Here is a 22,739-nt window from a genome sequence, read left to right as displayed (position 1 = left end):
CATGCAACACAGATGTACAGCAGTTCTCAGAAACAGTGGTTATACAACTAAATATTAGTTAAGTGATTCAAAGGAAAGCAAAATCTTCAAACATTTTTCAGTTTATATAGTGAACTAGCTGAAGGACCCGGCTTCGCTCGAGTATATTTAATATATTTCATTTAATGTTTGTGTGTGTCGTTATCAACACTATCCACTATAATAGTGACATCTACAGCACCCCGCCCTCTTAACAGTGACCTCCACAGCCCTCCACCCCTTAACACTGACCCCACACCCCACAGTGCCCCGTCCCTAAAATTGGACCTCCACAATAGCCCACCCCCTTAACTTTGACCTTTACAGCAGCCTTCCCCTTTAAAAGTGACTTTCACAGCATACCACCCCCTTGACAGTGACCTCCACAGGGGCCCGCCCCTTAACAGTGGCATTTACAGCAATCTGCCCCTTAACACTAACCTCCATAGCGGACCATACCCTTAACTGTGACCTCCACGGCAGTCTGCCCCTAAGGTGGCCATAGGTCGAGTTTTAGGCCGGACAGTCCGACTTTTAGACTCCCTGTCCTCCATCTGGCATAGGGCCTGGATGGACACAAGGATGTCCTTTTGAACCGCTCACTCTCATAAAGCAGCACTGTATTGTCTCAGTGTGAGCTGCAGGGAGAAAGTCACCATCCCTCCCACCTCTGCAGCTGACAGAAGTTGATTTATAACCTCATTTTCTCAATCCCTGTCGGCTGAGGAGTGGGATGGGGCATGGCCTAACCTGATCGGGAGCATGTCCTTTTGAACAGCTCAGTCTAAGACAGCAGCACTGGGCTGTCTGAGTGTGGGCTGCAGGGAGAAAGTCACCCTCCCTCCCACCTCTGCAGCTTACAGAAGTTGTTTTTTAACTTCATTTTTTCAATCCCTGTCGGCTAAGGACTGAGAGCGGGCGTGGCCTAACCTGGTCAGGGGCGTGGCTTAGTGGGACCTGGGGATGGGGTTTTAAGTTTGTCTTTTGAGGGTGGACACATTGTGGCAGGGGGCGTGTCTGGGCTCCTTCGTACTGGCTCATTTGCATACCAGATAAACTGGATTTTCAGAAGATAGAAAACATCTATTGCTGAAACAAAGGCACATCGGGAAATAAGGTACTAAGTGCTATTAGGCTAAGGCTTTACTTCAATAGCGATTATCCTGGTGACGGATTTCCTTTAAAGCTGACCTACAGCAGTGAAAATAAATGGCTGGGTTGTTGTGGAGACTGAAGGACCTGCGAGCTTCTATTGGCTGATAAGGGTCATGTGACCAAGCTTCTATTGGCTAATGCATTTTTTGGGAATATCTCAGGAACTAGAGAGCTGAGACCTGTGTGCCAAACTTCATGATTGTAAATGTGACGGTGCGGATTCCTTTCGCGGACACACACACACACACACATACACTCAGCTTTATATATTAGATGTTTGAGTTTGTAAAGAAGAATACAAACACTGCTATTTTTTTGAACAGTCTAAGGCTAGTTTCACACTAGCGGCAGGGGAGTCCGGCAGGCTGTTGCGGCGGGAGAACAGCCTGTCGTATCCGTCCTGCCGCTAGTTCATGTGTGCCCCCGGACTGCCGCTCCATCCCCATTGACTATAATGGTGGCGGGGACGGAGTTATGGCAGCGAGAGGCAGCCGGACAAAAAGTACTGCATGTTGTATTTTTAGTCTGGCTGCCTCTCGCCGTGCTGCCGCCGGAACTCCGCCCCCGCCACCATTATAGTCAAAGGGGACGGAGCGGAAGTCCAGGAGCACACGTGAACTAGCGGCAGGACGGATCCGACAGGCTGTTAACCCGCCGGACTCCCCTGCCGCTAATATGAAAGTACCCTAATATTCACTTTTCTTCAATTTTTTTTTTAGAGGAACAACACAAATTTGATATATTTTTCTTCATGTTTTGATTTGGAATAGAATGTGTAGTGTTCCCAATGCATTTGTGTGAATAGAAATAAAAGCTATTGGAAGGATTTTGAGCTTTATTCACTTTTTTTAAACACACTGCTATTATTTTGAACACAACTGTATAATATTTATATATATAAGTATGTAACTATAAATTTGCATGGAAATCCTAATGAAATTGGAGATCCACCTTTAGAAACACTTGAAAGGCACATCCACATATGGCAGGTCCACTGCAGACCGGAATTCTGCAGCTGCAAAATCTGCACCAAACATTGTGGATTTTGTTGCAGAATTCATAGCGGAAATGCTTCCCACTTTCCCTGCAGTAAGTTTATTTCTAGAAATGGGAGACTGATTAAATTCACACCCACTAATTAATGTTTATATTGAAAGAGTGTCTGTCACCAGTTTTGGGGGTTTAATCAGTTAGTGTACAATATGTTTCCCCATGGACATTACATTAGGTTTTGTTCACATGTGGCGGATAAGGCTACTTTCACACCTGCATTAGGTGCGGATCCGTCTGGTGGCTGCACAGACGGATCCGCACCTATAAATGCAAACGTTGGTATCCGTTCAGAACGGATCCGTCTGCATTATTCTGTCCAAAAAAAATCTAAGTGTAAGGCCTCATGCACACGACAGTATTTTTTTGCGGTCCGCAAAAAGCTGTTCCGTGATCCGTTTCCGTTTTTGTTTCCGTGTGTCTTCCTTGATTTTTGGAGGATCACCAGACATGAAAAGTGAAAAAAAAATCTAAGTCAAGTTTGCCTTGCAAATGATAGGAAAAAAACGGACGCGGATGACAATCTTGTGTGCCTCCGTGTTTTTTCACGGACCCATTGACTTGAATGGGTCCGCGAACCGTTGTCCGTGAAAAAAATAGGACAGGTCATATTTTTTTGACCGGCTGGAAACACGGATCACGGACGTGGATGACAAACGGTGCATTATCTGAGTTTTCAACGGACCCATTGAAAGTCAATGGGTCCGCAGAAAATCACGGAAAACGGAACAACGGACACGGAACACAACAAAAGTCGTGTGCATGAGGCCTAAGTCAAACGGATCCGTCCTGACTTACATTGAAAGTCAATGGGGGACGGATCCGTTTACAATTGCACCATATTTGTGTCAATGTAAACGGATCCATCCCCATTGACTTACATTGTAAGTCAGAACGGATTCGTTTGGCTCCGCATCTCCAGGCGGACACCAAAACGCTGCAAGCAAATCTGCAGTGTATTACAGTAGCATTAAAGTCGATAGCTTATCCACACGCTGTGGTAAAAAAAAGCAGTTCATGAATTGATATGTAGTGTGGATTTTAAAAGGGAATCTGCCTTGGCAACATCAAACCAGGCACAATGCCTACTAAGGCTTCCTGAGGTGAATAAATAAATATATCAGTTTCACTCAAATCCATCGCTGCATTGCTAAGATATAGCGTTTTTTCATAATATGCAAATCAGGCCTAAAGTGCACCAATGGTGAGCCCGAGCCACGCAGTGCACCTTAACAACTCTGCTCTATTTCCCCAACCACTACCCCCTCCACTTGAGTGACAAGACCAGGTATCCTAATAGTCATCTTTCTTGTTCCTTTAGATCAAGGGGAGGAGGAGTGGCTTGGGAACCAGAACAGAAGAGCTAAGGTGCACCAAATGACTAGACACCACCCTTTATGCACTTTAGGCCTAGTTTGCATATTAAAAGTGTATTCTGGTAGGTACAAGTTATCCTCTATCCACAGAATAGGGGATAAATATCAGATTGGTGGGGGTCCTACCCCTTGGACCCCCACCGATCATGAGAACAGGGGCCCCATAACCCCTGCAGGACCCTTGCTGCTCTCCTAAAATAACTGGAGCAGCCAGAATACCCCTTAAGTGCAATAAGTTGGGAATGCAGCAAAGGATCGGGTTAAAACAGGTATTGATTAAAGGGGTTCTCCGGGAATTGAGGGAATGAAAATACTTAAATATTACTTTATTATAAATATATTCCCAAATACCTTTCATTAGTTATAATGGCTTGTTTTGTCTAGGGAGCAGTAATTAGGAGAATTAAAATGGCCGCCGTCCTATTAGTACAAACAAAATCTGAGAGGAGGATGAGGCAGCTGTTTACCTCAGTCTTGTGAAGTAACTTGTCCTCCTGTGTGATTAGGACAGGTTTTGTATGTAGTAATAGGACAGCGGCCATTTTATTTCCCCTGATGATTGCCCCCTAGAGAAAACAAGCCATTATAAATAATCAAAGGCATTTGGGAATATATTTACAGTTGAAACCAGAAGTTTACATACACTATATAAAAAGACACAAATGCATGTTTTTCTCAATATTTGACATGAAATCAGAATAAACCTTTCCTGTTTTTGGTCAATTAGGATTACCATAATTATTATTATTTGCCAAATGCCAGAATATTGAGAGAGAGAATGTTTTAAGGCATTTTTATTACTTTCTGCAATGTCAAGAGTTCACATACACTAAGATTACTATGCCTTTTGTGGGGATTCGCTCTGGTAGACAGGGTGTGCGGATGCAGTACAGAGGCAAATTACAAGTTCTTAAATCAAACTTCCTTGTTTAATCACACATAAAGCAAAAACGAAACGTCACTTTGAAGTCTTGGTGTTAGTTCACACAGTGGAAAGTCCACATCGTAAAAATCACCTTGTTGGCAGTTCTGCCTCCAGCAGTTCATAGCAGGCTTTTAGGGGCCCGTTTCACTTACAGATGGGTCTCAGCCATCCAGCACTGCACAAGCCTCAGATCCCAGCACACACACCTCCTGAGCTCCACTGCCAGACTGAGGTAATCCTCCTCACCCAGCAGTGCTGGCTGGTTTTTAGACCTGGTAAAACCCAGCCTGGAACATGGGGAGTAGTCACCCACCCAGCACTTTGACTACTCCCAGTAAGAGCCGTCCCGGATCAGCTATACAGCCATACTAAGTATTAAGGTGTCAAACAGCAACTGCTGCAGACACATAAAAACCTGCTCTTACTCCACCGAGGCCAGGAGCCTCAGTGACACGTACCTATCATCCACGATGATTCCTTGTACCTTCTTACACTTTGAACTATTCTGGACTCCCCATATGATGATGTCATGTGTTTGAAAGCTTCTGTTAGGTTTGTTGGCAACATCTCAGTTAATTAGAGACACACCTGTGTATGCATTTAAATGCACACCTGAAACACACTGCCGCTTTGTGTAGCATCATGGGAAAGTCTAAAGAAATCCGCCAAGATATCAGGAAGAGAATTGTGGACTTGCACGAATCTGGCTCAACCTTGGGTGCAATTTCAAGATACCTGAAGATGCCTCGTTCATCTGTACAAAGAATTGTACGCAAGTACAAACAAAATGGGAATGTCCAGCTATCATACCGCTCAGGAAGGTGTTGTTGCAAACCGACCTTCTGATGTGATGCGGTGTCCTAATAGTTCTGAAGTTGAGTGAGCCGGCTCGAGGTTAAGACACAGACACACATGCAAGATGTGTTTCTCATAATGGCCTCTTTATTGTAATGAGCTGTGCAAGTATTTATACATAGAGAAACACAATAAAGGTGTCCTAGGTATAGACAAGGTTTGAGTTACTATGTTTGGTTTCAGATAAGAAAAGGAATGGTCAGCATTGGGGAAGTAGGGGCCCACTGTGGAATTTGTACTCCTACTTTCCAAGGCTAAATCCCCCTCCTGTGTAAGTGCAGGTTATACATAGATATAAAATAAATATGTATCCAAAATGGACACCTTTATGCTTTCCCTCACAAAGGAGATGGGTTCTGTGTCCCAGAGATGAACATGCTTTGGTCCGACATGTGCATATCAACCCAAGAACAAAAGCAAAAGACTTTGTGAAGATGATGGTGGAAGCTGGTAAGATTGTGTCAATATCCACAGTAAAACGAGTGCTGTATGAACATGGGCTGAAAGGCCATTCTGCCAGGAAGAAGCCATTACTCCAAAAGAAACTGGTGCAATTTTTAAAGACCTAACATCTTCTGTGAATGTTGGGAAGGGGTTAGAATCTATTGTTATCTATTAAACATTAGCTAGTAATATATAGTCTGATATATCTAGCTGCACTCATAAATGCTATTTTATTTTAGGTCCATGATGAATGTGTTTCAATGATTCCTCCTACATGTGATGGTGGTGTCTTGCGGGACCACATATTACCTCCTTCCTCCATTTATCCTGTAATCTTGGTGAGTTTTAGTAGATGCTATTATTCCTATTTATTTACCTAAAAAATCAATTTAACACTTAAATAAACCAATCTGATGTAAATATAAGTCTTTAAAGGTGTTGTCCTGTTTGGAGAATCCGTTTTTTTAGAATTTAATCCCAACAATAAGCTGATCAATGAAGGAGGAAGGGGTTGTTTAACCCTAGGTATCCCAGCATCATCCTTCAGCACCACATGCAGGGGAAATTAGGCATTACACAGTTCACAATAAAATCATAAACTGTCTATATAATGCTTGGACGCGTTTGGTCATCCAGAACAAGATGTGCTTTTTATAGCTGCTCTCAACCTTGTTTCATCCTTTTTAATTGAAAATTGGTTTTATAAACCACCCATTTCTTTAAGTTTTCTTCAAGTGTCAAAATTCTGTTCCTCATGCATACCTGATCAGATTTCCTCTTTAATACTCCAGTTAAGATGTGTACCAGCCTCTGTAATTGACATTAGAATATATTAATAAGGCTACTTTCACATCTGCATTTTTTTGATTCAGGTTTTGAGATCCGGCATTCAAAACCTGAATTAAACTAATCTGTTACATTTAATACATCCGAATGGCTCAGTTTCAGCCGGATTCGGTTGTATTAACTCAAAACGCAAAAATGAAAATTATTGTGAGTCAATGTAACTGAAAAAAACTGATCCGGCACCATTTACTCGCATTGATTTTCATGCTGGATCCGGGTCGTTTTGTTTTTCAAATCGGACACAAAAACACTGCTTGCACCAAAACACAACTGAACTGATGCATACTGATCAGTTTTGTCCCCATTGACAAAACTGATCCGTTTAATTCAGGTTTTGAGATCCTTTGCCGGATCATAAAACCTGAATTAAAAACACTGATGTGAAAGTAGCAAAAGGAGCAGCTGAATACTAAACAACTTGACCAAAGAGAACAACTCGATGAATTATTTCCTGGTGATTTTTTTTTATTATTTTGTGGAAGCATTGATTCGGACACCAAAATGATTGTTTCTGGGCAGCAGATCAAACGGGTATCTGCTGCCCAGAAACACTGAATCTGTTCACATTGCCTTATGAGAGCTTGATTTTTGTAGCACAAGTTGCACTTTCTGATGGAACCATCTAACTCTGTAAAACAAAATTACTTACATGTACAGTACAGACCAAAAGTTTGGACACACCTTCTCATTCAAAGAGTTTTCTTTATTTTCATGACTATGAAAACTGTAGATTCACACTGAAGGCATCAAAACTATGAATTTACACATGTGGAATTATATACATAACAAACAAGTGTGAAACAACTGAAAATATGTCATATTCTAGGTTCTTCAAAGTAGCCACCTTTTGCTTTGATTACTGCTTTGCACACTCTTGGCATTCTCTTGATGAGCTTCAAGAGGTAGTCCCCTGAAATGGTTTTCACTTCACAGGTGTGCCCTGTCAGGTTTAATAAGTGGGATTTCTTGCCTTATAAATGGGGTTGGGACCATCAGTTGCGTTGAGGAGAAGTCAGGTGGATACACAGCTGATAGTCCTACTGAATAGACTGTTAGCTGCTTTTTTCTTGCCATAATACAAATTCTATGTAAAGAAAAACGAGTGGCCATCATTACTTTAAGAAATGAAGGTCAGTCAGTCAGCCGAAAAATTGGGAAAACTTTGAAAGTAAGGGCTATTTGACCATGAAGGAGAGTGATGGGGTGCTGCGCCAGATGACCTGGCCTCCACAGTCACCGGACCTGAACCCAATCGAGATGGTTTGGGGTGAGCTGGACCGCAGAGTGAAGGCAAAAGGGCCAACAAGTGCTAAGCATCTCTGGGAACTCCTTTAAAACGGTTGGAAGACCATTTCAGGGGACTACCTCTTGAAGCTCATCAAGAGAATGCCAAGAGTGTGCAAAGCAGTAATCAAAGCAAAAGGTGGCTACTTTGAAGAACCTAGAATATGTCATATTTTCAGTTGTTTCACACTTGTTTATTATGTATATAATTCCACATGTGTTAATTCATAGTTTTGATGCCTTCATAGTCATGAAAATAAAGAAAACTCTTTGAATGAGAAGGTGTGTCCAAACTTTTGGTCTGTACTGTATGTAATTTGCATGTGGGGAACGTATTGAGCGGGATCAAGAGTTAAGCCCACTCCATACTTGGCATGTGTTACCTGTGTAATATTGCTGACCCCCATCAATGCTCAGATAGGAGATATTTCCAATCCTGGTAATTTAATCCATTAACCTCTGCAGTCAATAGCGATCGCAGCATCTTGGTGGTTAGAGGGCAAAAGGCTACTTCTGTCTTCCGAGACTGTGCTGCAATGAAATTGTGGGATTCTGATTGGTTGTTTTGGCTGCCTTTCACCTTGTGATGACTCCCAGGCCTGCCATAATAAACTGCCTGTTAAGTCAATAGGCAGTCTTTAATAGGCAGGCAGTAAAAATCCCATAGACTGCAATAGTATAATATTGCAGTCCATGGTTTAATTGATCAGAGGATCGTATGTTAATGTCTCCTGGAGGGGCAAAAACGTACACTGAAAAAATGTTAAAGAAATATAAAAAAAAAATAAGATATGAAACAAAAATTCACCCCAATTTCACATATAAAAATGAATTAAAAAAAGTCAATGGTATTGTGTCTAAACTGTTAAAATGTAAAAATATCTATCCTGCCCAATGAATGCCGTAAAAATAACAATGCGCAATTCGCCATTTTTGGTCATATTGTCTCCCCCAAAAAATAGGGTAAGAAGTGTTCATACAAAAGTAATAAGTACCCCCAAAATAGTGCTAATAAAAACTACAGCTCAGCCAATAAAAACTAGCTGTTATACAGATCTGTAGAGAGAAATAGAAACTTTTTTTCAAAGGGTTTTTATTTTTTGAAAAGTAGTAAAACAAAATAAAAACTGTGTGAATTTGATATCGCTGCAATCGTACTGACCCGCAGAATATGGTTGTTATGTCATTTTTGGTGCACTGTGAACACAGTAAAAACAAAACCTGAAAAACCATGGTGGAATTGGGGTTTTTCCCGTTTCACCCCAAAAATTATTCTTACTATTTTTGCCATTAAAAATTTAACTTTTCCTACAAAAAATAAGCCCTGAAGCAGCTATGTAAATGGAAAATTAGAAATGTTTTGGCTCTTGGAAGATTGAGGAAACACAAAAGCGAAAATTGTCCCCATAGTTCCGACATTGTTTTATGTTTTTTTACTACATTCAATATGCAGTAAATATGCCGTTAACTTTATTCTGTAATACAGCAATACCAGATGTATTGTTTTTCTTATTTTTGAATAGTTTAAAAAAAAATTGGGAAATTCTGACACCCATAACTTTTTTACATTTCGATCTATGGAGCTGTGTAAGGCTGGGTTCAGACCTGAGCATATTTGATATGCACGTTTAACACGCGTTTGTGTCGCGCGTTTTTGTCGCGCGTTTTTGTCCATAGTCAATGCGCGTATTACGCGCGTTTGTGTGATTAACAGCAGTGTCCTATGGCTGCAAACGCGCGACAAAATGCCCCAAAGAAGCTCAAGAACTTGTTTGAGCGTAGGGCGTTTTTCAGCGCGTTCAAACGCGCTGTAAAACGCTCAAGTGAGAACCAGGGCCACAGGGAAGCATTGATTTTCATGTGTTGAGCGTTTTACAGCGCGTTTGAACGCGCTGTAAAACGCTCAAGTGTGAACCCAGCCTTAGGGCTTCTTTATATGAGGGTTGTTTAATAAGTTATCTACCCCAGCATGTTCTGTCAGTGTTAGAGAGCTTGTCTGTGCAGGTTGAGACATGATTGGACATGCAAAACACAAAGTAGCAGTTCAGTCTGATGAAAGCACTGGAAGTGACAGGATGGCAAGTCCAGTACAGTGTGGGTCTACATAGAAAGTTAGGGAACTGAAGCTGTCCTCCGTGATTAAATTTCTTCCAAAGGAAGAAAAGAAGCCTAAAGCAATCCATGAAAGGATGATTGTTGTATATGGTGATGATGCACCTTCCTACTACCAAGTAAAGTTTTGGGCCAAGCAGTTTAAGTGGGGTAGGGAATCAATTGAAGATGACACCTGTTTTGAGATTCCTCTTAGTTTTAGTTGCATCCTTATAAATTTATATATCATATTTTTAGTTACTGCTACCTTCATTTACTTTAAAATTCTAAAACCTTTCATATATCATACAACATATGTTTCCTTAATGTTTTAATGTTTTCTTAACAATTTTTTTTTTACTACCTTTGTACCTGTTTTACTGTTCTCTCGTGCTCAGGAACGACAGAACAGCCAAAAGAATCTTATTGCTGCCTCAGATGAAATGGCACAGAGCTTCAGTACAGCAGAAGGACAGGCATTACGGGTAAGGCCCTGTTCACACCTGCATTGGAAGCTCTGTTGAGGGAAGATTCCATAAAAAGTATCAAACAAAAGACCTGCATACTGGACTATTTTGTCTGGTAAATGACTCCCATTATAGTCACTGGGGTCTGTCTTGTGCCATCAGTTTCAGTAATGTGCCGAATCTTCCTTTATTAACTTCCGTTATTCATAAAGGGGTTCTCTCACTTCAGCAAATGGCATTTATCATGAAGACAAAGTTAATACAAGGCACTTACTAATGTATTGTTATTATCTATATTGTTTCCTTTGCTGGCCCAATTCATTCATCCATTACTTTATACAGTTTCCATGGTTACGACCACCCTGCAATACATCCGTGGTGGTCATGCTTTCACAATATAGGAAAAAGTGGTGGCCCCTCTGGTGACCAGGATGGTGGGAGCCCACATAGGGTAGTGCTTTTTTCTATAGTGTGCAACCACGGCCACCGCTGATGGATTGCAGGGTGGTCATAACCATGGAAACAAGCAGTGTTTAACCACCTCCGGACCGCTGTACGCACAGACGCGTCCTGGAGGTGGTTGATTCATTCCGAGTGGACGCATATACGCGTCATCTCGCGAGACGCGAGATTTCCTGTGAACGCGCGCACACAGGCGCGCGCGCTCACAGGAACGGAAGGTAAGAGAGTTGATCTCCAGCCTGCCAGCGGCGATCGTTCGCTGGCAGGCTGGAGATGTGTTTTTTTTAACCCCTAACAGGTATATTAGACGCTGTTTTGATAACAGCGTCTAATATACCTGCTACCTGGTCCTCTGGTGGTCCCCTTTGTTTGGATCGACCACCAGAGGACACAGGTAGCTCAGTAAAGTAGCACCAAGCACCACTACACTACACTACACCCCCCCCTGTCACTTATTAACCCCTTATTAGCCCCTGATCACCCCATATAGACTCCCTGATCACCCCATATAGACTCCCTGATCACCCCCCTGTCATTGATTACCCCCCTGTCATTGATCAACCCCCTGTAAAGCTCCATTCAGATGTCCGCATGATTTTTACGGATCCACTGATAGATGGATCGGATCCGCAAAACGCATCCGGACGTCTGAATGAAGCCTTACAGGGGCATGATCAATGACTGTGGTTATCACCCCATATAGACTCCCTGATCACCCCCCTGTCATTGATCACCCCCCTGTCATTGATTACCCCCCTGTAAAGCTCCATTCAGACGTCCTTATGATTTTTACGGATCCACTGATAGATGGATCGGATCCGCAAAACGCATCCGGACGTCTGAATGAAGCCTTACAGGGGCATGATCAATGACTGTGGTGATCACCCCATATAGACTCCCTGATCACCCCCCTGTAAAGCTCCATTCAGATGTCCGCATGATTTTTACGGATCCACTGATAGATGGATCGGATCCGCAAAACGCATCCGGACGTCTGAATGAAGCCTTACAGGGGCATGATCAATGACTGTGGTTATCACCCCATATAGACTCCCTGATCACCCCCCTGTCATTGATTACCCCCCTGTCATTGATTACCCCCCTGTAAAGCTCCATTCAGACGTCCTTATGATTTTTACGGATCCACTGATAGATGGATCGGATCCGCAAAACGCATCCGGACGTCTGAATGAAGCCTTACAGGGGCATGATCAATGACTGTGGTGATCACCCCATATAGACTCCCTGATCACCCCCCTGTAAAGCTCCATTCAGATGTCCGCATGATTTTTACGGATCCACTGATAGATGGATCGGATCCGCAAAACGCATCCGGACGTCTGAATGAAGCCTTACAGGGGCATGATCAATGACTGTGGTTATCACCCCATATAGACTCCCTGATCACCCCCCTGTCATTGATCACCCCCCTGTCATTGATTACCCCCCTGTAAAGCTCCATTCAGACGTCCGCATGATTTTTACGGATCCACTGATAGATGGATCGGATCCGCAAAACGCATCCGGACGTCTGAATGAAGCCTTACAGGGGCATGATCAATGACTGTGGTTATCACCCCATATAGACTCCCTGATCACCCCCCTGTCATTGATTACCCCCCTGTAAAGCTCCATTCAGACGTCCGCATGATTTTTACGGATCCACTGATAGATGGATCGGATCCGCAAAACGCATCCGGACGTCTGAATGAAGCCTTACAGGGGCATGATCAATGACTGTGGTGATCACCCCATATAGACTCCCTGATCACCCCCCTGTCATTGATTACCCCCCTGTCATTGATCACCCCCCTGTAAAGCTCCATTCAGACGTCCGCATGATTTTTACGGATCCACTGATAGATGGATCGGATCCGCAAAACGCATACGGACGTCTGAATGAAGCCTTACACAGGCGTGATCAATGACTGTGGTTATCACCCCATATAGACTCCCTGATCACCCCCCTGTCATTGATCACCCCCCTGTCATTGATCACCCCCCTGTCATTGATCACCCCCCTGTCATTGATCACCACCCCTGTCATTGATCACCCCCCCTGTCATTGATCCCCCCCCCTGTCATTGATCACCCCCCCTGTCATTGATCACCCCCCTGTCATTGATCACCCCCCTGTCATTGATCACCCCCCTGTCATTGATCACCCCCCTGTCATTGATCAACCCCCTGTCATTGATCAACCCCCTGTCATTGATCAACCCCCCTGTCATTGATCACCCCCCTGTCATTGATCACCCCCCTGTAAGGCTCCATTCAGACATTTTTTTGGCCCAAGTTAGCGGAATTATTATTATTTTTTCTTACAAAGTCTCATATTCCACTAACTTGTGACAAAAAATTAAATCTCACATGAACTCACCATACCCCTCACGGAATCCAAATGCGTAAAATTTTTTAGACATTTATATTCCAGACTTCTTCTCACGCTTTAGGGCCCCTAGAATGCCAGGGCAGTATAAATACCCCACATGTGACCCCATTTCGGAAAGAAGACACCCCCAGGTATTCCGTGAGGGGCATATTGAGTCCATGAAAGATTGAAATTTTTGTCCCAAGTTAGCGGAACGGGAGACTTTGTGAGAAAAAAATAAAAAATATCAATTTCCGCTAACTTGTGCCAAAAAAAAAAAAATTTCTATGAACTCGCCATGCCCCTCATTGAATACCTTGGGGTGTCTTCTTTCCAAAATGGGGTCACATGTGGGGTATTTATACTGCCCTGGCATTCTAGGGGCCCCAAAGCGTGAGAAGAAGTCTGGTATCCAAATGTCTAAAAATGCCCTCCTAAAAGGAATTTGGGCCCCTTTGCGCATCTAGGCTGCAAAAAAGTGTCACACATCTGGTATCGCCGTACTCAGGAGAAGTTGGGGAATGTGTTTTGGGGTGTCATTTTACATATACCCATGCTGGGTGAGATAAATATCTTGGTCAAATGCCAACTTTGTATAAAAAAATGGGAAAAGTTGTCTTTTGCCAAGATATTTCTCTCACCCAGCATGGGTATATGTAAAAAGACACCCCAAAACACATTCCCCAACTTCTCCCGAGTACGGAGATACCAGATGTGTGACACTTTTTTGCAGCCTAGGTGGGCAAAGGGGCCCATATTCCAAAGAGCACCTTTCGGATTTCACTGGTCATTTACCTACTTACCACACATTAGGGCCCCTGGAAAATGCCAGGGCAGTATAACTACCCCACAAGTGACCCCATTTTGGAAAGAAGACATCCCAAGGTATTCCGTGAGGGGCATGGCGAGTTCCTAGAATTTTTTATTTTTTGTCACAAGTTAGTGGAAAATGATGATTTTTTTTTTTTTTTTTTTTTTTTTTTTCATACAAAGTCTCATATTCCACTAACTTGTGACAAAAAATAAAAACTTCCATGAACTCACTATGCCCATCAGCGAATACCTTGGGGTCTATTCTTTCCAAAATGGGGTCACTTGTGGGGTAGGTATAATGCCCTGGTATTTTAGGGGCCCAAATGTGTGGTAAGGAGTTTGAAATCAAATTCTGTAAAAAATGACGAGTGAAATCCGAAAGGTGCTCTTTGGAATATGGGCCCCTTTGCCCACCTAGGCTGCAAAAAAGTGTCACACATCTGGTATCTCCGTACTCAGGAGAAGGTGGGGAATGTGTTTTGGGGTGTCATTTTACATATACCCATGCTGGGTGAGATAAATATCTTGGTCAAATGCCAACTTTGTATAAAAAAATGGGAAAAGTTGTCTTTTGCCAAGATATTTCTCTCACCCAGCATGGGTATATGTAAAATGACACCCCAAAACACATTCCCCAACTTCTCCTGAGTACGGAGATACCACATGTGTGGCACTTTTTTGCAGCCTAGGTGGGCAAAGGGGCCCATATTCCAAAGAGCACCTTTTGGATTTCACTGGTCATTTACCTACTTACCACACATTAGGGCCCCTGGAAAATGCCAGGGCAGTATAACTACCCCACAAGTGACCCCATTTTGGAAAGAAGACACCCCAAGGTATTCCGTGAGGGGCATGGCGAGTTCCTAGAATTTTTTATTTTTTGTCACAAGTTAGTGGAAAATGATGATTTTTTTTTTTTTTTTTTTTTTTTTTTCATACAAAGTCTCATATTCCACTAACTTGTGACAAAAAATAAAAACTTCCATGAACTCACTATGCCCATCAGCGAATACCTTGGGGTCTATTCTTTCCAAAATGGGGTCACTTGTGGGGTAGGTATAATGCCCTGGTATTTTAGGGGCCCAAATGTGTGGTAAGGAGTTTGAAATCAAATTCTGTAAAAAATGACGAGTGAAATCCGAAAGGTGCTCTTTGGAATATGGGCCCCTTTGCCCACCTAGGCTGCAAAAAAGTGTCACACATATGGTATCTCCGTACTCAGGAGAAGGTGGGGAATGTGTTTTGGGGTGTCATTTTACATATACCCATGCTGGGTGAGATAAATATCTTGGTCAAATGCCAACTTTGTATAAAAAAATGGGAAAAGTTGTCTTTTGCCAAGATATTTCTCTCACCCAGCATGGGTATATGTAAAAAGACACCCCAAAACACATTCCCCAACTTCTCCTGAGTACGGAGATACCACATGTGTGGCACTTTTTTGCAGCCTAGGTGGGCAAAGGGGCCCATATTCCAAAGAGCACCTTTTGGATTTCACTGGTCATTTACCTACTTACCACACATTAGGGCCCCTGGAAAATGCCAGGGCAGTATAACTACCCCACAAGTGACCCCATTTTGGAAAGAAGACACCCCAAGGTATTCCGTGAGGGGCATGGCGAGTTCCTAGAATTTTTTATTTTTTGTCACAAGTTAGTGGAAAATGATGATTTTTTATTTTATTTTTTTTTTTCATACAAAGTCTCATATTCCACTAACTTGTGACAAAAATAAAAACTTCCATGAACTCACTATGCCCATCAGCGAATACCTTGGGGTCTCTTCTTTCCAAAATGGGGTCACTTGTGGGGTAGTTATACTGCCCTGGCATTCTAGGGGCCCAAATGTGTGGTAAGGAGTTTGAAATCAAATTCTGTAAAAAATGACGAGTGAAATCCGAAAGGTGCTCTTTGGAATATGGGCCCCTTTGCCCACCTAGGCTGCAAAAAAGTGTCACACATCTGGTATCTCCGTATTCAGGAGAAGTTGGGGAATGTGTTTTGGGGTGTCTTTTTACATATACCCATGCTGGGTGAGAGAAATATCTTGGCAAAAGACAACTTTTCCCATTTTTTTATACAAAGTTGGCATTTGACCAAGATATTTATCTCACCCAGCATGGGTATATGTAAAATGACACCCCAAAACACATTCCCCAACTTCTACTGAATACGGAGATACCAGATGTGTGACACTTTTTTGCAGCCTAGGTGGGCAAAGGGGCCCACATTCCAAAGAGCACCTTTCGGATTTCACTCGTCATTTTTTACAGAATTTGATTTCAAACTCCTTACCACACATTTGGGTCCCTAGAATGCCAGGGCAGTATAACTACCCCACAAGTGACCCCATTTTGGAAAGAAGAGACCCCAAGGTATTTCGTGATGGGCATAGTGAGTTCATGGAAGTTTTTATTTTTTGTCACAAGTTAGTGGAATATGAGACTTTGTAAGAAAAAAAAAAAAAAAAAATCATCATTTTCCGCTAACTTGTGACAAAAAATAAAAAGTTCTATGAACTCACTATGCCCATCAGCGAATACCTTAGGGTGTGTACTTTCCGAAATGGGGTCATTTGTGGGGTGTTTGTACTGTCTGGGCATTGTAGAACCTCAGGAAACATGACAGGTGCTCAGAAAGTCAGAGCTGCTGCAAAAAGCGGAAATTCACATTTTTGTACCATAGTTTGTAAACGCTATAACTTTTACCCAAACCATTTTTTTTTTACCCAAACATTTTTTTTTTATCAAAGACATGTAGAACAATAAATTTAGAGCAAAATTTATATATGGATGTCGTTTTTTTTTGCAAAATTTTACAACTGAAAGTGAAAAATGTCATTTTTTTGCAAAAAAATCGTTAAATTTCGATTAATAACAAAAAAAGTAAAAATGTCAGCAGCAATGAAATACCACCAAATGAAAGCTCTATTAGTGAGAAGAAAAGGAGGTAAAATTCATTTGGGTGGTAAGTTGCATGACCGAGCAATAAATGGTGAAAGTAGTGTAGGTCAGAAGAGTAAAAAGTGGCCTGGTCTTTCAGGGTGTTTAAGCACTGGGGGCTGAGGTGGTTAATATGATGGAAACATAAATCCAGGTAGCAAAGCAAGCAATATAGATAATAACAATACATAAGTGACTTGTATTAACTTTATCTACATAATAAATGCTATTTGCTGAAGTGAGAGAACCCCTTCAATGTTGTGTTTCTATTAAGAGAGTAGAACAATGGAAATGATTAACGCTAATTTGAATGCCGCCTAAGTCTTCAACTGCTTTCTGGTGAAATAACTGTAGTAAAGTTCTGGAGTGCTCTTTAAAAGGGTTGTCTAATAAAGACCACCTGTTTTTTATGGAAGTCAGCCAGTCCATCAGTTGTTTCTGTTTCTCTAACCCTCGGGCCCCAAACGACTTCTGCTGCAGTGGTTGTATTTGTAGCATTACCACCGGCCATACAAATGCATGGCCATCCATATAAAGAATGGACATGCCAGGTCCATCTTGCAGAGTGACTCCACATTTTGACTCAGAGTGTGATACCAAGTAAGAAACCCCTCTCTATGCTGTCCATATTCCCTAATAATGCATACAGATAGGAATTGAAAATCTGCAAACCGTCGTCTATTTAAAATGTTTTATTTTTATTTAATTTTTTTTTTCAGATTGTACCAATTTCAGACACACACCCTTTACTTGTCTTTGTCAATCCGAAGAGTGGAGGAAAACAGGGAGAGAAGTGAGTACATACCAACTAAATGTCAGTAGTAATGTAATTTTTTAGTTGTTGTGTGTGCAGAAAAATAGAAAATAGAAACCAACCGCACACAACCTCATTAAATGGGCTCACTATCTGTAGAGAGCTTACACTTGTGTTAGGCTACTTTCACACTAGCGTTTTAGTTTTCCAGTATAGAGATCCGTCATAGAGGCTCAATACTGGAAAAAAACACTTCAGTTTTGTCCCCATTTATTGTCAATGGGGACAAAACTGAACTGAACAGAACGGAATGCACCAAAAGGCATTCTGTTCCGTTTAGTTGCATTCCCATACCACAACATGTTGTAGTTTGCTTTCCGTCCTGGGATGCGGAGCAAGACGGATACGGCATGACCCACAATGCAAGTCAATGCAGACGGATGCTTTTCTCCCGACACAATCTGCCACAATAGAAAACGGATCCGTCCTCCATTGACTTTCAATGTTGTTCATGACCGATCCGTCTTGGGTATGTTAGAGATAATACAACCGGATCCGTTCATAACGGATGCAGACGGTTGTATTATCAGTAACAGAAGCGTTTTTGCTAAACCCTGCCGGATCCAGGAAACAAACGTTAGTGTGAAAGTAGCCTAACAGATATAGGAAAAACGTGCAAACCTGACTATTTTGGAGGGACCTGGAAGCCGTCTAATGTGTATGGGGGCCTGACTCTCCCATGAGGAGACAAGGATCTAGCAATTGGGTTTCAACATGCCAGATCCTTTTGTTCTCCAAGAGATGAACTGCTGTAAGAGGTGTCTGGAAGTGGCTAATTCCCCTCTCCCCGTTCAGATGCAAGTGTACAGGGGTGACATGGTAGGCCATGTGAATGGCCAGCCTAACCTTCCCACTAAATGATTTTACTTTGTATGTAGATTATATGCAATATATATAAAATGTGGTTTTCAATCTTGAGGTACAGTAAATGTAATTTGAACTTTGAGTGAATGAACACACATAAAAAGAAAGGAAGAAATAATGGACTATGAGGTAATCTTGTGAGTCTGAAAATGCTTCTAACAGGTCTCTGCATTATACATCTATAGACAACTGATTTATTGGAGACTTTTTTTTTTTTTTTTTTCTATCTCTCCCACCACTTTAAAAAAAAGTAGATGGTGCTTAATGGGAGCGACAGGTCTTTCACTGCCCTAGATATTTAATAGAATTCATGGCAGAAACTGGCATAAATCATAGTTCAGAACAAACAGCAGGTGGCACTATACATATTCCTTTTTATTGAACAACTCAGTGGCTATGCTAATTTTTTTAATGCATGCAGTTACAAAAGTATTCAGATCCAGGTGCTGGTTTGAAAAATGTAGAATAAATTTCATCGGACAACTCCTGGCACATCTTACTCTTTTTAAGAGCCCCCCCCCCCCCCCCCCATATTTTAAAATCCATTAGTTATGTTCCCAACAGCAATAATATTAGAATCAATTATTATTATGCTGAACTAGATATACATGATTTATTATGGTTTATACAATTTGAATTTATTACGGAATATATATACCGTATTTATTGCTTTATAAGACGCATTCCCCCTCCCCCCCCCCCCCAAAGGTGGGTGGAAAATTACAGTGCGTTTTATAAAGCAAATGCTGCCAACTCTGATGGCGCTGATACATCGCTGCCGCACTGCGATGTATCAGTGGGATGTGAGGAGGAGATGGAGGCTGGCAACACTGGCGGCGGTGCCCGATGCAGTCACTGTACTGTAATACATCGGGCCCCGCACACAGCAGTTTTCATAAGTAAAGTCATGGTACAGTAATCCTCTTCAAGCAGTGTTTGTACTTTAAACTCAGGCAATCCTCTGTACAACTTACTATGAAAGCGGCAGGCAGGGCGGCAGTGTAACCTCGCGATGCTCACTCATTCACGCTCCTCCCATTTCATTCATGAAGGAAAAGCGGGAGCGTGAATGAGTGATTGCGAGGTTACGCTGCCGCCCTCATAGTAAGTTGTACAGAGGATTGCTTGAGTTTAAAGTAAATTTGGCACACAGGTACATCAGGTGTCCGGGAAAGTTTTCTCAGCTCTCTAGCATGTACCGTTCCTGGGACATTCCCAAAAAATGCAAATATGGCTCATCACATGACCTACATTAGCCTGCAGGTCTTTTTCTTCATTTCCCAACTGCCATACACACGGTCACATGTCCCTTATCAGCCAATAGAAGCTCGCAGGTCCTTAGTCTCCACATACACACAGTTTTACACCAGGTTTCCATAACAACCCAGCCATTTTTCTTCACTGCTGTAGGTCAGCTTTAAAGGAGCAGGGCGCTGTGGGTGACACTGTTAAGGGAGTGGATTGATGTGGAGGTCACAGTTCAGGGGTCAGGTAGGGTGGCCATTCAGGCCACCATCAAAAGACGGACTTAAAAACCCCGCCCCCAGGCCCTCCTAAGCCATGCCCTGATCAGGTTAGGCCACTGCCCCTCCCACTCCACAGCCAACAGGGATTGAAAAAAATGAAGGTAAAAATCAACTGTCAGCTGCAGGGGTGGGACGGAGGGTGACTTTCTCCCTGCAGCTCACGCTCAGACAGTACAGTGGTGCTATCTGAGAGTGAGCTGTTCAAAAGAACATCCCTGTGTCCGTCCAGGCCCTGCGCCGGATGGAGGACAGGGAGTCTGAAAGCCGGACTGTCCGGCCTAAAACCAGACCTCTGGCCACCCTAGGGGTAGGCTGCTGTGGAGGTCACAGTTAAGGGGACGGTCCACTATGGAGGTCAGTGTTTAGGGGCAGATTGCTTTAGAGGCCACTGTTAAGGGGATAGGGTGTTGTGGAAATCACTGTTAAGGAGATGGGGTACTGTGTAGGTAACTAATAAAGGGGCGGCTGCTATAGAGGTCACTGTTAAAGGGGTGGGCTGCTGTGGAGGTCACTGTTAAGGGGGCGGGATGCTGTCGGGCCACTGTTAAAATGGGCAGGTGCTGTGGAGGTCTCTGATAAGGGGACAGGGAACTGTGGAGGTCACAGTTAAGGGGGCGGTCCGCTATGGAGGTCAATGTTAAAGGGCGAGGTGCTGTAGAGGTCACTGTTAAGGGGATGGAGTGTTGTGTAGGTTACATTTTAAGGGAACAGAGCTCGGTAGAGGTCACTGTTAGGGGGGCGGGTTATTGTGGAAATCGCTGTTAACATGACGGGGTACTGCGGAGGTCACTAATAAAGGGGCGACCGCTGTGGAGGGCGCTGTGGATGTTACTGTTAAGGGGGCAGGCCGCTGTGGACTTCACTGTTAAAGGAGCGGGGTACTGTAGATGTCACTGTTCTATTAGATACTGTCGATATCTTTTAACGACACACACACAAACACTAAATGAAATAGATGAAATATACCCGCACGAAGCCGGGTCCTTCTGCTAGTATATATAAATATATAAATATAAAGGATACTTGTGTATGATGCTGAATGCTTCTTTCATTCACTGCAGAGTTCTTCGCAAGTTCCAGTATCTACTAAACCCTCGACAAGTGCATAATCTACTTAAAGAGGGGCCTGCACCTGGGTAAGAAAAAACTAAGTGTACAGTTGTTGAAATACATACAGTAAAAGGGTTTCCTACAAAAGACGGTATACTGCTTGGACCTGGTGGACATTCTCCCCATTTTTGTCTGTGAATAAGATATGGAATTAACAACTCACCCAGCCAGTACTCTTCCAAGAAAGCACATGGCATAATGTATTTTGGGGAAAACCCTTTAAAGGGGTTTTCTGAGACTTTAATACTAATAAGTGATGGATCAGTATCTGATCGGTGGAGTCCGACACTGATCAGCTGTTTGAGAAGGTATCAGTAGCGCCGCGGCCTTCTCCAGCTTTTCCTGGGCCGTGAAACATTGTTTATCGATCACATGGCCTAGCTGCAGGTCAGCCCCACAGACGTGAATGGGGCTGACCTGCAATACTAAGCACATCCGCTGTACAATGTATGGTGCTGTGCTTGGTGAGCAGGGAGAAGGCCACAGCGCTCACAGGAGCGCCAGTGCCTTCTCAGACAGCTGATCGACGGGGGTCCCAAGTGTCGGACCTTCACCAATCAGATGCTAATGACCTATCCAGAGGATAGGTCATCAGTATTAAAATCTAGAAAAACCTTTTTAAACACTGTGAGTGTTATTTTCTAACACTAGATTCACTCCTATTTATCACCAGTCTCAATTTCTTCTGGGATGTTCAAGATTATCGGATTTTAGTGTGTGGTGGGGATGGCACTGTTGGATGGATTTTGGATGCCATTGGTAAGAGAAATTGTTTTTTCCCCCATGCAATGTGACTGAACACTCAGTTTAACAATACCAATACCAACAGTGTTCTCTGAAATGAAACTCAGAAATATATCAATCACTTATGCCCACAGTTATATAACCATACCAAATCACAATACCCAAAAAGACATTGAGCAAATGCAGACAGGAAGAGTACATATTTGCAGATTGGATTGAACCTAGACCCTGGAGCATGAGTGGGCCCAAAAGGTCCTTCTCTCCTCCTTGAGAATAGTAAAATTATAAATGATGCATGATAATTTGGGAGCTCTGTTACATAAATGTAATTGATTCCCAGGAGCTTCAAAAAAGCTATGGACACCATCGGGGAAATTTTTTATGATTGCATTTTACTAATTTAGGTCTAAAAAATCAGTCTGTTTGCAGAGTATCATTTCGCCTCAAGGCTCATGTGAAGCTTTATCTCTGACCTCCTGACATCCTAAATCTTATCAGTTTGAAAAGAGTTTAGTTATAATGAGTGTTTATGAGGTCAGAGATCAGGCTTCACATGGGCCAGTGGAACTCAGAGCACAGTCTG

At 42.7% G+C, this 22,739-nt stretch overlaps 1 protein-coding gene across 4 annotated transcripts in view; it reads left to right on the top strand.

Annotated features, from left to right (window-relative positions):
- DGKA (diacylglycerol kinase alpha) overlaps positions 1 to 22,739 on the top strand; it is a 209,628-nt gene that overhangs the window by 172,993 nt on the left and 13,896 nt on the right. For all 4 annotated transcript variants that reach the window (XR_005777707.1, XM_040425594.1, XM_040425593.1 and 1 more), the window contains 5 exons: positions 6,063 to 6,161; positions 10,443 to 10,529; positions 17,818 to 17,891; positions 21,364 to 21,438; positions 22,086 to 22,171. Coding sequence is in view for 3 of the 4 variants with exons in the window: in XM_040425594.1 (XP_040281528.1) it covers positions 6,063 to 6,161; positions 10,443 to 10,529; positions 17,818 to 17,891; positions 21,364 to 21,438; positions 22,086 to 22,171 (421 nt within the window). In the remaining variant the exon portion in view is untranslated. The remainder of the gene's footprint in view (positions 1 to 6,062; positions 6,162 to 10,442; positions 10,530 to 17,817; positions 17,892 to 21,363; positions 21,439 to 22,085; positions 22,172 to 22,739) is intronic.

The sequence above is a fragment of the Bufo bufo genome, chromosome 3, assembly GCF_905171765.1.
Source record: "Bufo bufo chromosome 3, aBufBuf1.1, whole genome shotgun sequence".
Lineage (NCBI taxonomy): Eukaryota > Metazoa > Chordata > Amphibia > Anura > Bufonidae > Bufo > Bufo bufo.
Note: the sequence above shows the minus strand (reverse complement) of the source record. Positions and strands in the feature narration are given on the sequence as shown.